The sequence below is a fragment of the Ammospiza caudacuta genome, chromosome 12 (genome assembly GCF_027887145.1).
Source record: "Ammospiza caudacuta isolate bAmmCau1 chromosome 12, bAmmCau1.pri, whole genome shotgun sequence".
Classification (NCBI taxonomy): domain Eukaryota; kingdom Metazoa; phylum Chordata; class Aves; order Passeriformes; family Passerellidae; genus Ammospiza; species Ammospiza caudacuta.
Genome location: NC_080604.1, coordinates 15,988,461 through 16,006,219, shown reverse-complemented (window position 1 = coordinate 16,006,219; position 17,759 = coordinate 15,988,461). Strand labels below are relative to the sequence as shown.

At 48.7% G+C, this 17,759-nt stretch overlaps 1 protein-coding gene across 1 annotated transcript in view; it reads left to right on the top strand.

The window, feature by feature from the left end:
* The first annotated feature begins 6,573 nt into the window (after positions 1 to 6,573).
* The window catches only part of PRICKLE2 (prickle planar cell polarity protein 2), a 102,656-nt gene continuing 91,470 nt past the window's right edge, over positions 6,574 to 17,759 (top strand). Inside the window, exons 1-2 of the mRNA XM_058812908.1 lie at positions 6,574 to 6,615; positions 6,895 to 6,980. Of these exons, the coding sequence (XP_058668891.1) occupies positions 6,574 to 6,615; positions 6,895 to 6,980 (128 nt within the window). The remainder of the gene's footprint in view (positions 6,616 to 6,894; positions 6,981 to 17,759) is intronic.

Here is a 17,759-nt window from a genome sequence, read left to right as displayed (position 1 = left end):
GCATGCTATGTCTCCTCAAATCCACATGTCTCTAGGGGACAGTAAACCCAGATTAGTGGCAGAGGAAACCCCAGCAGATCACTGCTGACTCTCACCTGAGCTGCTGCTCCATTCAGGTAGGACAAATGGAGAGCTGATACCCTTCAGATCCACTTTTTAGAGATATTTCTAAATTCTGCTGACTGAATTGCTTGAAGTGGGGTGTCCTCAAGACATTTCAACAGCTCTTGTCAACACCGACAGCTTCATCCTGCTCTGTGTGGAAAAATGCAGTGGGTGTGCCCTGTGCTGGGGCAGAGCTCACCTGGAATAACCCCTGAGAGCTGCCTGCCTGCCCCAGAGAGGCTCTTGCCCAAGATAACCTGGCTGTGCCCTCCTCTTCAGCTTTGCTCCACATTGTGCAAGTGGCATGTGAGGCTTTCCAGGTACGACTGGCATTCAGATTTCACTGATGGCATTTTCCCATCTGATCATTCCCAATGGCTTGGGGCTTTCAAGAACTCAAATGTAAGGCAGCATTTAACTTGGGAGAACCAGAAGCTTTTGACAGCAGGTTTGTCCTGGGCTGTTTGCCTTGGCTAAATAACTGGTGGCTCCAGCAGGCAAAAACAGCACCAATATAAAATCTGAAAGAAACAATTTCTGGCCTCACAGCCACCTAATCTCTCATGATCTGAGCCACCACCAGCAGCCTGGTTTTGCTAGGCATTTCTCTACCCTATTTATAAGCAGGTTTCAACCCTGTAAAATGGTAAGTAAAAGACTCTTCTCTTTTTCTCCCAATCAAAAGAGGCAATAGACAGCTTTAAAAACATGAGTCAAAGGACCTTTCCACCTGCAGGGTGGCAAATGAATGATTAATGTGAGGGATTGCAGGACATCTGTGACACTTCCAGTGCTGTGGCAAGGGAAGGGCAGGATGGTTTCACTCCTGCCAGCTCACCTCCTGCCGAGCCTGCTGACACCTGCCTCTCTGCCAGTTACCCTAAATTGGTTTGTTTTCCCTTATCTTCATAAATGGTCCTGAAAAGTCAAAGTAGCATGGCAGAAGTGTGAATTTACAGCATAAAGCAAATAATTCTGCTGCACCAAAGAGAGCTCCAGGGAGTGAGGGGGCATAGTAGAAAGTTACTTGTTGCTATAGCGCTAGGATGTTGTGTGCAAATTGGCAGAGTCCCACCTGATGGCTTTGTTTAGCCTCAAATTGAAAGGCATTAAGTAATCACATGAACTGGGGCCATCTCCCACCCCTTTGTCAGAGAGGCTGGGGGAGCTGAGGGGTTCCTGAGCCTGACAGCAGAGAAATACAGACCTGGGAAAAGCTGAAGCACTGGCATTTCATTTCAGAGAGCAACAGCCTGAAGGATGAGGAGTTGGAAAGGAGCAGGAGGGAGGGAAGGGAGCCTGTGACACCCTGCCATGCTGGCATCAGAAGCCAGGGTCCCTCCAGCACCTCAGCAATGCCCAATCTGAGAGGGGCAGGTCCCTTTTTGAGAGGGTTTTATGTATCCACTTGGCTCTGCATTTCATAGCAGGTGCTCTTCTCCACAGAGTGGGACTGGGCTCCAAGTTTTTATTGGTGTGGACTCCAACTCCCAAATGCTATTTACAGGGAAATTGAAGACCGCCTTCACAATTAACAATAGATGGCTATAAATCTTACTCAGTTACTTAGCAACTAACACAATAAAATCCTAAGGTTAAAAGGAGAAGGGTTATTTGGAGATACCTTGGGGAACACATAATGGCCATTTGCATTCCTGGGTGGGAGGACACAAAAAAAATTCCTGGGATATTTACAAATGAGTGTACTGATGAAAGAAAAAAGGTGCAATTACTCAGTACTGTTTTAATCAAAATACCTCAGGACAGAGAAATCTAACAAAAAAAGTAGTAGTCAAATGGCTGTGATAAATAGCACTGAGAAAATGTATAATCTACAGAACTTGTAGAAAGGTTTGTTAAGTTGCTAAGCCCACTTTGTTGCCATTTGTGACATTTGAAGTGTGTGTACTGCAAAGTATCCGTGTAAGAAACGTTCAGAGTGAATCTGACCATTACATGCCTGATGGAATATGCCCCAGAAAATCCTACGCAGCGCAAAAAAAATTTAAAACCAAAGTAACACAGCATGATTCATCCCGGCCTGGGTTCCTGTTATGCACAGCACAGATTGAAATTCCATCTCCCCACCTCAAACTGGGGTTTGTGCACAGCCTTTTCTGCCTGCAGTAATTGCAAATCTTGGAGCTGGAATGAGCAGAAACACTGAGAACTCCTAAAAGACCCTCATGGGGGCACATTTACCCAGGAAGAAGGAGGCTTGGTGGAGGAAAGATGCAGCAAATTAAATGTGTAGTCTCCATCAAACTCCTTCAGCAGCTGTGGCACTTAGAGGTATTTTTAAGCCCTCCTTTTGCTGTTTGAAAGGCTTCAGACAATAACTTCCTAATAACAGTCAGACATTTATAACCTTCAGGGTACTAGATGGAGACAGGGCTCATGTTGAGCTGTAATTCACCTGCACAGGCTGCTGGCAGGAGGAACCACGAGGGGACTGACTCTGTGTGTAACAGCCAAATTCACCTTGACATCACAGAGGGTCCAGCATGAAAATGAGAGCTGCTTTCTGCCTTATTCCACTGCTTTCTCTTGGTGCTGATGGTCAGGGCTGGACTGTAAGAGGCACAGGGGTGTCAGAGCTGATGGAGGGATGCTGACAGCTTCCTGCATGTGAGTATTCTGGAGGTGATTTCCTGACATGAGGCACAGTTTGCAGGATAGAAAAGCCAGGGGCACTTGCCTGGAAAGACTAGGAAATTTTCCTGGCTTCACACACAAAACTGTTTTGTCTGCCAGCTAATTCCCATCCAGAATTGCTGGACCAGAGTTGAAGGCAGACTTTCCATGGTCTTTGGTGGCACAAGTTGTCCCCGTATTTCCCATCCCCTGGTTGCAGCTACTGCTGTGGGCCTGCAGCTCCTCTTCCCAGCTGGCAAGGACTGCCCCTGGGCTGGGACACAATCACTGCTGCTACTGCACATGCTGGTGTCCCACATGGGATGGAGGCCACCAGGAGAGCAGAGCCCTAATGACAGCCCTGCCCTGCATCCCGGGCTGCTCTTCTGCACAGATCTATCCCATGGCAGTCCCTGTTCCACCTACCTTGTGACCAAAAGCTAATACAGGAGCTATATTATACCTTTCCCTGAGTTCTTTGATTTTCATCATAATTATTTCTGTATTATCAGGTACAACAGGGAGCAGGAAGCAAAGAGCATCCCTGTCATTTCCCTCCTCTTGGCCATCCACAACTTCAAAGGGAAGGAAAATGGGTCCAACTCAGTGCATGAATGGAGCAAACTGGGTTTTAAGCTGGTTTAGTCATTAGAAGGGCTGGAAGGAGAGTCAGCCCTAGGCAGGTTTGATTGAAACAGAAATGGGAGGGGAAGATCATGTATGGAACAATTGAAGTGACAGCAGAAACAATAATTTGTCAGCCAAACTGTCTAGCATGTATTATACATGTGTGTCTGTTTCTGAGCCTATTTGACAGCAGTATCTGACACCCCCCACCTCCAAGCTGAGTCTGCCTCCACTCAAGAGGAAGATCTCCATGTCTATAAAAATAATAATGCAAAATACCCTTTTGAAAGTAGCTCTTGTGGCAGCACAGGTAGGGCTGGAGCTGTGTTGCTGTCCCCTGCCCACCCAGCCATGCCAGGATGGTGCATCATCCCCTTTGCACATGGTGAGAACAAGGGAGTGGGAGTTTATTTCCTGAGAGATCTTTACTCTTGGCAGCTTTTCTGGGGGAGGAAAGAGAAGAGGAGCATTCAGGCCAATGAGATAATGTATCCCCTCCCTTTCCCAAATGCATCCAGAGATGATGTTCTGGCCTGGCTGTTTCCTTACAGAGAGGGAGCCTCTGAGCATCCCTAAAAGGGGACGGGGTACTCCCAAATAGCCCTTCATTTACCCTGGATGTCTCAGACCAGAGAGGAATTGTTGTTCCTGTGAGATATTCAGGTGAGCAGGAGTCCCTAAGGACCTGACTTCACCGGGGTCTGTGCTACCTGAGTATTTTCATGGCTCTGAATGATTTCTCCAGATCCTTCTGCAGGCACAGCAGAACAGAACCCCTCACCCCTCTTGTCTGCATCTTCTGCACTCCCAGGCTGAGCCCTCATCTTCCCTCTTCTGAACACACTGATGCAAGCCTTGATGCTCAGAGCCTCCCCTGCCTTTTCCTTGTGTCACCCCCGTGCCTGCAGGACACAAGCATGCAGGGTGACAGGGAAGTTTGGTAGCTTCATGGACAGCTTGGGAGGGGACCAGCCAGCCTTGTTTTAAGTTTGAAGTAGCCAGCCTTGTTTTAAGTAGCAATTTAGGACTTGCATCTTCATCAGAAGACTGGAGCTGTGATTCAGTACAGCCACACCTCCAAGGAATTTATCCTCCAACTTTGACTTACATTTGCTGTTTTAAACTCATAGCAGATGTCCTCGCCAGCCCTGTTATTGAGGGCGCACAGCATCTCTTGCAACAGCAGAGCAATTAAAGAGGATTTGCAGGTCACCTTTAAAGCATTTCCCACAGCACGTTGAATCTTGTTATAAGTCCTGTATCCAATACTGTTTTTATTTCAGCAGTTTTAATTGGAGTTTTAAATATTCTGAACCTTATGCAAGACACCCAAAGTGCTGGAGATTTTTCAGGCCCTCTCTTGCATGACACCCACTCCCTGAAATCCCATTGTCCCTCTGTAGAACTAACAGTAACCCTGATAATGTATTGGACACTGGATACAGGCTGGAGGCTGAGATGTTTCAATATGAGGTCAAACCCCAGCCTGCAACCAGTTGCCCACTGTGTGATGAAATGTATACTTGGAGAGATCGCCTCTTCCCTTGAGAGTTTATAATATATTCATGCACCACTGTATGAGTTGGAAACTGGGAGAGAAACCAAGAAGGAAAATGATGAGGAAATTTAGCAGAAGGGAGCAATAGAGGGAAGCTTGGAGGGTTTTGGAAAGGTAAAAATAGCAAACACAGAAAAACAGAGCAGGGAGCATTCAGTATTTTCTCAGTGCCATGAAGAAAGCCTATGGAAAAGGAAATTTTCTCCATTATAAAATTCTGTGAGTGGAGGGTTTTTTATTTTCCTTAGATTGGGTTTGTTTGTTTTATTTGGGTTTTTGTTTGTTTATTTGTTGGGTTATTTTTTGGATTTGGGTGTGGTGTTTTTTTTTTTTTTTTTTTTTTTTTTTTTTTTTTTAAGAAAGCACAGAATTTATGGCATGAAAGAGCGAAAATCTCCCCGAAACTTTTTGTCTGAGACTCTTCAAAAGGCCACTTCAGCTACACAGCTCCCAGCCTCATTTCAGCCTCCCGGGGAAGAAGATACAAGAGAAGAATTGACAAAAATGAGAACTGATTAAATGGAAAAAAGAAATTATCAAAGGGTTACCATTTTAACCAGCTGTGAGGCAGCAAGTCGAGGGAACAAAGAGGCAGGGAAGGAGGGGAAGGAGCTGACAGCATCTGCAAACAACCACAACCCTGGGTGAAGCTGTGAAATGCTAATGGCGAAGCTGCTCCAGCCCCACTGGGGAAGATTTACCGAGGAGCCCTGTGCTCTGTGAAGCGTTTGCTGCTCCTCCTGTCCCCACGGTTCATTTTGCTCTGCCTTGTGCCAGATGTGCTGTTTGATTGCAAACCCCAGGGGCACGGGGTGGGCATTGCTTTAGTGCACCGTATGTATGGCAAGAGTGGGCTGATGCATGGGCAACCCTACGGCTCCCAGCCCTACGAATCCCAGGCTCCCAGCCCCATGGATCCCAGGCTCACAGCTCCCAGCCCTGTGAATCCCAGGATCACAGCTCTCAGCCCCATGGATCTGATGCTCACAGCCCCACAGATCCCAGGATCATGGCTCCCAGCCTCATGGATCCCAGGATCACAGCCCTGCTGGCCCACAGGTAGCTCTGGGAGCACCGTGAGCTCCGGGGCTGTAACAGGTGGTGCTTTGCGTCCCACTCCAGCATCTCAGGCCGCAAACATATTTCCTGTGACAGTGTTTTTCTTGCACCCTGCCCGTGTTTGTGGGCTAAACGTGTCCTCCTTGAGGAGGGGATCACACGCCCGGCAGGAATCCGGGATGATCGCCCCGTGCCTGGGCCAGTTAAATCCCTTGCACAGCGCAGGTAAGCTCAGCGTGCGCCCTGCCGAGCCCCAGCTCTGCCCTTAGGGAGCCTCAGCTGTTTTATCGCCACCCAGCTCTGGAGCCCAACGAGGACAGGGCGCTGCCCGCTGCACACCCGGCCGAGCGCGGGGCTCCGAGGGCGGGCAGGGCCGGGCAGGGCCCGGGGAGCGCGGTGAGCCCTGAGGGGAGCGGGGCGGGGGAGCCGGTCCGTGCCGGGGCGGTGCCTGCCGGGCTGAGGGGCGGGTGAGGGGCGGGAGCGCGGCCGAGGGGCGGCCGCCGGGGGGGCGGGACGGGCCCGGACGGGGCGGCCGCTGCTGCCGCGCACTCGGGCAGGGCTGCGCCGGGCTCCGCGCCGGGAGCGCTGCCATGTTCGGCCGCGGCTCCCGCAAGCGGCTCTCCAGCCGCTCGGTGAGTGCCGGGGGTTCCTCGTCCTTCGTTCCCCGTCCCCCGTTCCGCTCCGCTCCCACCTGTGGCTCTGTCCCGCCGCCCGCTCCGGCTGCGCCCCGGCGGGTCCCCGCCGCCCCCATGTGCCGCTTGCTTGGGGTGCGTCCCCGCTCCAGCCCTTCCCCTGCCCTCTCCCAGCCGTGCCGGTGCCTTTCCCCCGGGCGTGCCCCTTCCCTATCCCCCGGGTGCCCGTTCCCGTCCTCCTCGTCCCGCAGCCGCCGCTGACTCTGCTGTTCCTTGCAGCTGACGGCGTCGGGGGAGCCGGAGCGGGGCCAGCCCTGCAACACCTGCGGGGACCAGTGCCCGGGCTTCGCCCTGCACAAGTGGAGGTAAGGCCCGGCCAAACCCCCTGGCTCATCACCCCCGTCCTCCCCCACGCCCGGTCCCATCGCGGCTCTCCCTTCCCGGGGCTTTGCGGTGCCCTCCGAGTTCCGAGTGCATCCGGGGTGCAGGTGTGGTTCTTTAGGGAGGGTTTGTGTTGGTCCCAAGCGCGTTTCCCACCCACGGTGGGGGTTCTGGGGACACGGGTGGGCCGCCCCCACACAGGTATGCCCGCGGCCGCCGCCGGTGCGGGGCGCAGCAGGACCCAGATGCGGGACTGGGGTAACTGGTTTGGCGATTACCGACTCGCAGCTTCCCCGGTGCGGTCAGGAGCTCGTCCTGCTGCTCCGGGTCATGCCGGGGGCTGGAGCCGCCCTCACCTGTCAGGGACAACCTGGGTGAGATGGGGTGAGGTGGGAAGGGAAAAATGGAGCTGAAGGGGTTCTTGCGGTCTGCATCAAACCGCTGCGTGAAACTCCGGCAAAAATAGTGGTTTTGGTTATTTCTGTTGTCTTTACAAAGATGGTATTTCTGTCTCTTCACAAACCTGACAGTGCCGGTGCCTGATAAGCACAGCAAGCCCTGGCCTTTTCCTGGGTCAGCCCCTTCTCCCCTCCTCACGTTCTGCTGTCTCAAAATGAGTTCCTGCTGATGTGTGATCTGGGACTTGCTGATATTAAATCTGGGCTGCGGGCCTTGGGAGCTCTACATAGTCTTAGTAGGCCAGGGAGCCCTTGGCGACCTTTTAACCTTATTTTTCAGGGTATACCCTTTTCTCCAGCATCTGCTGCGCTTGGCGTTCCTCCCAGCCTCTGCCCTACTTCTCAGAGCTGTGTCTCACCAGATTAAAGCTTGGATTCAGAGCAAGGATGAGGATTGATATGTTCCTGTTGAATTGTATCTTAACGTTTAGCCTTGCAAATCATCGTTCCCTTTGGCATTTGCCCCAGGGTGTGGTGGGACGGGTTCCATAGGCTGAGGTCTGCCCTGAGGGATGCACAGCAGCAGGTGGGGCTCGCCCTGGTCCTCAGGCTGTCCCGGGTTTCCTCGTGTCCCTGTAGAGCCGCTTTGTAATACTTAAAAGTGCCAGGGAGAACTTTCAAATGCAGGATAAGAAGAAAAGCCGTGGTCACCAACAGTATTTCTCTCCTGCTCCAAGGACTTGTGAGGTGCTGTGCTTCACATTTCGTTATGTCCGAGAGTACAACTGTACAGTAGCTTTTGAAGGATTAAGTGAATTTTGATAGGATCCCACCAGGGGCCAAATGGCCCGGCAGAAGGGGCACACAGCTGCCTGGGGAGTGTCAGATCCGAGGGATGTTGCAGCTCTTTCCAGACTGTGCCCTCTGCATTGGCACACAGATCTTGACAAACCCCATGTGCAGGAGCCTCCACCCTGCCAGGACTACCCATAACCAAATCCTTTGCTGACAACCTTCAGGCATGGGAGGGGATTTTTGCAAATACAATGTGGATTTTTCCAGCAGCTTTCTCTCAGGAGAGAAGTGCTTATGTGCCCCGGGGCAGGAGAAGGATGGGGACCCTTTGGGTGTGGGTGGGGTCAGCCCCCAGAGGCATTGCAGCCTTTGTGCTCCGGGGTTTGCATCCCACTGAGCAGGTTAGACCTTACTCCAAGTTTCCTTACACCAGGACTCGATTAGCTGAGAGCCCTCCTGCAGACATTCCCATTTAATTGCCTTGATGTAAGAGTAATTACACAATTAAACCAAATAAAGCAGTCTATTTGCCAGAACACAATGGAGAGGAAATTCGTTCATTTTTCACTAGCCAGTGGTCTATTAATGCCAGGAATAGGTGAGCAGACAAATTATTCCCAATAGTTTGTAGGTTGAAAGCATGCTGAGGAGCCTGTGCCCTCTGTGCAGGAGATGTTGCAGTCACTGACTGGTGGGGCTGCTCACCTGAATGTGCAGAATGAGACTGAAAGAAAACAAGAAAATAAGGGTTTGCAAGGAGATCCTCACATTAGGGGTATAAATCCAGATCAATTGACCTGTAGAGATTTATAAGGCTTTTTATAATCCTTTGACAGCAGAGTTTTGCTGATAAATGTAAATAGGGTGGTTTTCAAAGATGCAGAGTGGTGATAGCGCTTTAGGGAGACAGAATTTATAAACTTGCAGACACTGAAGCCATTGCTGAGGCAGGCATTGTCTATACCAATATCCCAATTATGCTGGACTCTGTATTTTCAATTTACCTGTGATTTTAGGTGTGATCTGTGCAGGCACTCCCTCAAGCAAGCAGACTGCTTTGTTAGAGGATGAAGATTCCTGTCTTCCTATGTTGCCTTAACAGCCACTTTTCTCAGAGATGGCTCTGAGCATTTGCTGAATTTATCATTCCTGGAAGCACAGGCATGCTTCTTGAGACAGGGAAACCTCTTGAAAATAAATTATATTCTGCAGAACTGTTTTCAGAATAAGCCTGCTTTCTCTACTGCAGGTGATTTGCAAAAAGAAGATGAAAGGGGATTCATGAAAGGGGATTGTTAAAGAATTAAATAATGTTGCTGGGTTTTGAAGTTTATTTTAGAATCTTCGTAATTTTGCTCTGAAATTATAATCCCACATTCAAGGTAGTAGGTGAATTATCCTGTAGCAGTGTCAGTTTATTTAATGCTAATGTGGTGGAAACAAGGAATTGAAAACACCTCAGTCCAGCTAGAGCCTACATCTTACTCCATCAAAGAGCTCTCTTCTGCACGCCACAGATCCCTGCCTCTCGTTGTGAGGCAGAAATTCAATTTATAGCTTTAAATCATTTAGCCCCAAAGAGGAAAATGTAAGTGGTTTTTCTGAGAAGGTTTGGGGGCAAAGTCCATGAAGACACAGCTATCAAACTATAACCAGTGAAACCCTGAATTTCTCATGGGCTGAGCAGAAAAATGACTCCTTCCTCTCGTCTCATCACTTTCTCCTGTGGTGGGTTGTCATCAAAGTGCCAAAGGACTGAGTTCATTTGTGTGGGCTACAGTCTAGAAAATGGAAATGGCATGTAGGTAACCAAATCCTCATTAATAAAGGTGGCTTTGTGTGGAAAAAGGGAAATCAAATTCAATAAAAATTGAACTCCTTAGGAGCCCGGTTGCTGTTTTCTAATCAGATCTGCATTACATTAAACTGTGTGCCATTCAGCTTGTTAACAAGCTTTGGCATTAAATAAAGCTGTCACTGGAGTTTGGTGAATGAATAGCCATTAGCAGTGTCTTTTGCATAATGTCTTGCAGAGAAAAGCCTTCGAGGGAGGTGGTCCAGGAGCAAGGAAGGGAATTTATAACCTAGTGCCGGTGCAATTAGTGTGAATATGCAAACCTTTAAGGTGACAAATGGTTCGCTTTTGCTGCTGTTAAGTTTACTGTGAAGAACTAATTTCAGATTTACTCTGGGTGGAGTAAAATTACAGCCTTAGTACCTCCGTTAAAATAGCTGATCCTTCGTGTTGGGAGATTGGCATGTGTTTAGCACACGGGGCCATGGTTTGTTTGCTCCTAGAGAAAGCCAAAATACTCCTGCAGATCAGCAGACCTTGCTGTTCCCTGCTCCCTGCCTTCTCCAAACCCACCAACTAAAAAGATAGAAACAGGACACGCAGGTCTCAGGATGGTGTTTGAGCTTTGCTGTGAGGAAGGGGGGATGTGCCACCTGGCTTGCAAAGCCTGCAGAGGCAGTGGCATACGGCTGGTTTCTGAGGGAAGGAATTTGGATGCTGTCTCAGAGAAGACAATTTTAAAAATAGAGTCTGAAAACCTTTGGAGAAGTCTTTGTTGCCATAGTTATTCTTCTGGTTTGCAGAAGAATTTGAAAAGCAGTAATAAACATGACATAAAGACAAAGACTGGTTTGCCAGGGTTTTAGCTTCAGTGTGAGATTATGTCTTACATCTTTTCTTGGAGCATCTTTTTCCTTGCATACGTCACACAATCTTTGTCCCTTGGAATCACATTTTGCTGAGGAAGAGATCTGCTTCTCTTCATGCCTTGCTGTCACACATTGTGCTCTTAATATCAGTGCTGTGTGTTTGTATAGCACACAGTGCCTGGCCCTTGCTTTTCAGGGTGAATTTATGTGACCTGATGTAGTATTCAGTAATATTCCATATTAACAAATTTTGCTGCATACCGATGTTTTGAGAATTTGTTCATTTATTTATTTCCATAAATCAGCATCTTGCTGTAATCTACTGCAGTCAGCCCTGCTGAAGTCTGATCTCATCTGGCCTTTTTGGATCAGGGAGTGTCTGCAAAGACAAACTTCTCATCTTCTCAGGAGAGAGCTGCCTGGAGATCCCAGGTGATCAGCCCAGAGGGTTGTGATTGACCACTGGGTCACAGAAACCTATGGACAAGGAAAAGAGATGCATGTCCTGAGACAGTGACCCAAAACGGGGTGGTGGACCAGAAGCCCTGTGATGTTTGATGATGTTGGGTGATGGTGCACAAGTTGCTTTGCAACTCCCTTCTCTGCCTTGTTGACTGTAGGCAGGGAGTTGCTTGTGGCAGTGGATGTTTGTTTTGTTCTGTAGGTTTGTTTGTTTAGTGCCCAGTGCTCTGGAGATTGCTGTGCACAAGAGCAGCAATCTGTGTGTTTGAAATGAGCGAGAAATTCTGTGTGTTTGCAGCCTTTGTCTGCATTCCTAGGGCTCTGATCCTGCCCCTGGGGGGTACACCCCAGCAGGCTCATCCCTGGGTGCCTTTGGGTCTCCAGTTTGCTGCCTGGTTCCTCATCCAGAGAGCAGAAACAATAATATTTGCAACGCAGCACATGAGTGAATAACACCGAATTCTGAAGCATTTGTTTCTACTTCCAAAAAAAAAAAAAAAAAGTACAGATTATTGCTTCCATATGTTTTCAGCATTTCTCATAGGTTATGTCTCTTGCACACACACACTCCCAACTTTTCCCTGGCATGAATAACAGGCTTTGTGCCTCTCTTCTTTAGGATTCAGATATTCCGCACTTCCTTGCATGTTTATTGGAAAGGGTCTGGAGATGTGAGAATAGCAATGCCTTATCTTGAATAGTCTGATGTTCCTATCACTGCCATGGTGAATTGTGCTAGCCTGGAAGGTTTTAGAAGATTCATCATTTTGCAGTTGGGAACCTGCTGAAATGGGCCAAATTCAGCCAGTGCAGGTCTGGCCCAGTGCAGATCCATCAAACACTCCTGAGGTGAGTCCCCAATGGACTGCAGAGGGCTAAGGCTGCTGCTGTCCCTAGGGGTGGGCAGGACTCACTTGCTTCCCAAAGATACTGTCACCCTGGCAGAGGGGATGCAAAAAAATCAAAGGCTGGTTTTGTTTGCTGATTTTAAAGCCTTTCACAAAGCGGTTGGTGTCATTAGCTTGTTTTTAATTTATTTTTTGTGTGCTTATTTGGTCCCAGGTTCAGACAGGAGAAGCCACTCCCTGCCATGTCCTTCAGTGGCAGTCAGTGCCCTTCAGCCCCTGTGCCCGGGCTAGTTTGGTGTGGGTGCCTGTGTGCACTGGAGCTCAGCTCAGGGAATGCTGCACTGTGCTCTTGGCTTGGCATCAGTGACTTCAGCTGTCCTATTTTCTTACACCTGCAAGGTTAAACACTTGTGTAAGTGTTTGGGAAATCAGGTCTACTTTTTGGGGGGGCTTTTCACCCCCATGGTAGTAGGGAGAACAGGGATGATGAGTGATGGCTCGTGCTGCTCCCACTGTTCCAGCAGCAGCTCTACCAGGGGGCAGCCAGGCCATTGGGATGGGGGTTTGGGTGGATTGTGGGGTAGGTATCAGCTCTGCCCTGCCCTGGGACAATTCTTTTCCTAAATGTTGAGTGCTCAGTTACATTTAAGGAACTCCCAACAATTTTTTCTGACTTGTGGGTTCCATTTCTTTGTGCCCTGCTGCTGAAACAGCACTTGAAACAGCGCTTAAGACAGCCAAGACTGATAAGGTATCCTGTTTGTGTTGGCTGGGAGACACAGTATCCACATTACCAGAGCATTACAGTGTCAGAGGCAGTGTTGTCCCTGGCAAAAAGCCCAAAATAAATTCTTTAATTTTTTGTATGCGATGTACAAAAGAGCAGGTGAGGTATGTATTTGTTTCCGGGCAAGCCCAGGGAGCCTGTTTGAAGTCCTTTACAAGCCACTCAGGATTGTATTGCAAGAACTCAAAAGCAGTTTGGACACTTGTTGATTGAATTTCAGCTGAGCACAGAGCCCTGCTCTGCAGCTGCTCTAACTGGAGCTGCTCTGCCTGACTCCATTGCCACTGAGCTGCTGGCAAAAGCCAGAAAAGCAGAATTTCTCCTAGGGAACGGGCAGTGTGGGTAGATTTTCTGTCTGTTTTGAAGTGGCCATGTGCAAGTCTATTTTTATGAATGGTGTGAAAAAACACTTATAAGCTGTTGTGGGATTTGGGCTGATTTTGTGGGGTTTATTCTGTATCTGGTGTGATTGTGAATTACATTGATGATTGGATAGCTGTCTGTAGAGCAGACACACTGAATTCTGAGTTCGTGTGGTATTTTACTTCTAAACAAATAATTTTAAAATTTGGTCGGGATTTTTTGTTTTCTGCACTATTTTTTTTTAATTTTTTTGAAAATAACTACAACTGCTTCTTGGTATACAAAGAGTAGTTTACCTGCCTGGTGTGAGCCAGTGGAGTTTGCCATCCCAAGGGCCGAATTTGGCTGGTCAGTACTTTGGCGGTGCCTCAGCCACGGGGCTGTGCTGCTGGATAATGGCAAAGCACAGTTCCCTCATGGAGCCTTTCTAGGTGGATTTGCCCAGGAGAGACCCACAAAACCTGGAAGCAGGATGGGTTGGCTTGCACTGGGATCTCCTAGAAGCAGACAGCTGTTGGTGCTGGAGGCTGTGCTCATGGATTTGGGAGCTGTGAATTAGTGGGACATGGTGAATGATTTAACAGCCCAGGGATGTGTAAGGTCCTGAGCTCCCTGTGCATCCACCCAAGCCCAGGGAAAGGGGTTAAATCGCCTGTTGAAGCCTCTGCTGGGCTGATGAGAGGGAGGAGGTGGGAGATGAAGAGTTGACTGGTCCTGTGACACGCGGAGCTGAGCTGTCACCCCCGCTGTCGCCCCCTGATCCCCTTCCCGAGCTGTCTGTCCCGCCGGTGCCCCTGGGCTGCGTCCCGCTGGAGCCCGGCCGGGCCGTGCTGCGTATGGCCTGTGCTGGCCGGCAGGAAAACTCCTACTGCTCTGTTCGAGGGTTTGCAACAGGCCTTTGTCACCAGCGTGGTGTGGCCTGAAAGAAAAAGCTGGCAGGCAGCGCTTTGGTGGGATAAAGGCTGGAAGCGGGATCCCCGCTGGAGGGGCCGGGCGCAGCTTTTGGCTGACGCCCACGGAGCGCTGCCCTCCTCTTTGTTGCTCTCGGCTGTTGAGAGTCTGTTCAGTGTTTTCAAGAGTTTTCCTTTGGTTTTATTCTTTTTCTGTTTGCCTTTAAAAAGTCAATCTTCAGTCTTTTAGAGTTTTTCAAAGACATTGTCCCCCGTCATCCCCCCCGCCCAGTAATCCATCCTTATTACACCAGTGAGTCACTCTTCAAATAATGAATTGCGTTTTCATTGTCTGGCTCGTAAGTCTATCACCGAGTTTAAGGATGGCCGATAGTATCAGCTGAGACCTTTGGCAGCTGGCTTTGCAATTTGTGGTGCTCATTTGGGTATTTGCTTTTTTCTCTAATGAATAATCTCCCAGCCGTGGTGGTGGAAAGCCGGACCCTTCCTGTGCTTGTAGCATCTCTGCGGTCACTATCTAATGTTGAAGGAATTTGTAACATTAGCAGAATTGTCTGATGTGAGGAAAACTAATTTCAGGGTAAACCTCATGAGCATGGCTGTAAAGAACATTTTTCTCATGCTTGCAGACCCCAGATGTGCATCAATGCAGTCCCAATGGCCAGAACCTCTCTCAGTTCCCCGGTGCTTGGGTCAAGAGGGGTACAGAAAACTCAGGGTGCTCCTCTCTGCTGCTGGAGAGGCTGTGTCTTCCCACGTGTGGCTCCGCTCTTCACAGGACCCTGATACGAGGGCTTATCACTTGGAGAGCTCAGTGTGACAATTATTATTTTCACTGCAGAGAGAGACACTTTGTACTCAGCCATTGCAGCAAACATTTCATCCCCTATCCATTGCCCTTGTGTGGATGCTGCTGCTGCGGTGATAAAAAACATAATGGCTGTTCTTGCTGATAAGGGGAGTGTGTGAGTGTAATTATTGAAATCCCTATGCAGAGCTCTGAGGATGGATGGAGAGTCCCTCTCCCTCTGAGGGGTTTCTGTTGCTCTGGAGCCTGTTGGGGAGAGCACGAGCCTGCAGCTCCTGGCAGCTGAAGTGGGAGCTGCTCGGACACAGCTGTGAGCAATTAGTAAAGGATGTCTTTTCCCCTCCCTCCACTTTCTTTCCTCCTCTTCTCTTTGAAACCAAGTCACAGGCTTCAGGGAATCCAGAGGAGAGCTCAAGCAGTTCAGGTTTGAGATGCTCCTGGATCAGGTTGAAGGTGGCCACTGCTCAGTCCATTGGCATTCAGCAGCAAGGTGAAGGTCTAGGGATCCAACCCAACCTTGCAGGAAGCATACTGCAGCCAAGGAGCCAGAGATTATTTAGATCAAGCCAACAAAAAAACATATTTCCATGGCAGCAGTAACCATAGGAAACCTCCTCAGCATGTCTTGGGTGGTTCCTGTTTCCCTGCCTTCATCTGTTTGCTTTGTAAGCATAGCAGTGGTTGCAAGTGCCCCTGGTGTCACCAGGAGTGGCCCATGAGCCCTGCTGTCCCCAGGGGCTTGGCAGCCACACCAGGGGTTGTGTCACTTCTCCTCCGTTTCTCTTTTGCTCTAGTTGGTAAAAAGATGCTTTGAGAGGCTTCTTTAGATGCCATCAAGTCTCAAAGCCACCTCTTTACCTGGTGTCAGCTCACAAATGTGCATTTGATCCTTAAATACCCAAGGCATAAAGGCGAATTGTCTCCCAGGGTCCAATTCTTCTTCTTTTCTATAGAGTCTTAAAAGATACTTTTACATTCCCTCTGGCTCAGCTAGTGATGCTTGGCCTTCAACCAAGACAGGGAATCTAGGACAAGAATCCCTGAATGCTCTTAGAAGAGCAAGATGAGAAGTTATAAAAAACCACAGCATTTTGTTGGCGGAAAAAAAAAAGCTGGTAAAAGATTTTGTTTAAAAAAATAATCTGGAATATTTTTGATCAGCTTCATGTGGACACATTTACAGGAGGGCGTAAGAGGAGGCTTGTTTTCCTGGGTAGTGCCTCCTCTAGGAAATCCCAGCTGTGAAGTGAATACAAATGCAGGAAATTGAGAGGTTTTGCAGTGAGTCACTGGAAGGGATGAGGAACCAGTTGTTCTGGTGTGATTGTGCTGATGACAACCAGCTCTTTGACCTGCCAGGGACAGAGTGGCTGTGTGAAAGCACCTGGGGGCTTGGGCATCTCAAGCCAGCACCCAAGGGTGCTTGGACCCCCCTGTCCTCCTCCCACCCTCCAAGGGCAGTGTGGAGGTGTCCTCACGGAGCTCTGCAGAGCAGATGGGCCCTGCTTGCAGTGCCAAGGTACTGCACAGAGACAGGTTAAAAAAAGATGTCTCCTTCTGTGGGAGCGTGACACAGAGAGGGAGAAAATACCTCGTGGTGCCAGTAACTGGGGTGTTTTGGTGCTCCTGTAGCAGACAGTGCTGCTCTGACCTCTCCAGGCTGTTGGGTGCTTCTCATGGCAGGGTTTGCTCTGTGGAGAAGGACCTGGCTCCTCTTTGGGGTGGAGATGGAGCCCTGTGCAGAGGTGCTGCTGGGCTCGGTGTCCCCTGTCTTCCCCTGACTCTTAGCAGATGATTTAATCCCTATTTTTGCAAAATCCCAACTCTATCAAAGTCAGATTTTTGCTTGAAATTACACATTTGAAGAAGTAGCAGCAAGATGGGGACAAGGCTGATTGTCGTTCTCTTCTCACCTGTCAAACAGTGGGAGCACTCATCACATTGCTGTGGCTGGGCCCTGCATTTGGTGCCATAAAGGCCACGTGTCTAAAGTGCAGCCCCTTTAAATGTCAGATATAAGAACTGGGACGTGACAAGACAATAAAAGTTAATATTCTAAAGTCAGGTTTGTGCAGTGTAGCTTGGATTTTTAATATCAAGTGCATAATTTATTACAAGGTGTAGCAGTTTGAAATACATATATTTGAATATGTTTTAATATTATCTTTCCTTCCAGTAGCAGGAACAATGCTCCTTTACAATAGAAAAATGATTTCACATTGCCACGTGACAGTTTCAGCTTGTACCTCTAATAGATGTGTGATCTGCTGAAGTGTGAAGGCTATCTGATAAGTGCCTGAATAATAAAGCTATATTGTTTGTTCTGATCTCCCTTTGTCATTTTCAGGTGTATAAATAAAACATTTTCACATTGGGCCCTGTGCAGTTCCAGCCCAGACTTATTTACTTTCTGCTGAGGTAACTTGGAAGAGACATGAATCTTTTAGTGTGACAGGAGAAATCAGGTGGCATCATTATTGCATGTTGTGCTCAAAATGATCAAATGCAATGTTAATAAATATTTTCCTAAGAAAAGTTATAAGTATTTAAAGAATATTTTTAAACAAAGAAGCATTTGTCTCATGTACAGCAGAGGGCACTCTGCATCGCTGCTGCGCTACTCGGCTGCTGCTCCAGCTGCCCGAAGGGGAAAAAAATCCCTGTGCTTAAATTATAGTTTGCAGAAATGAAATACTCTGTGTGTGTTTGCTTATACAGGGGTGTGAG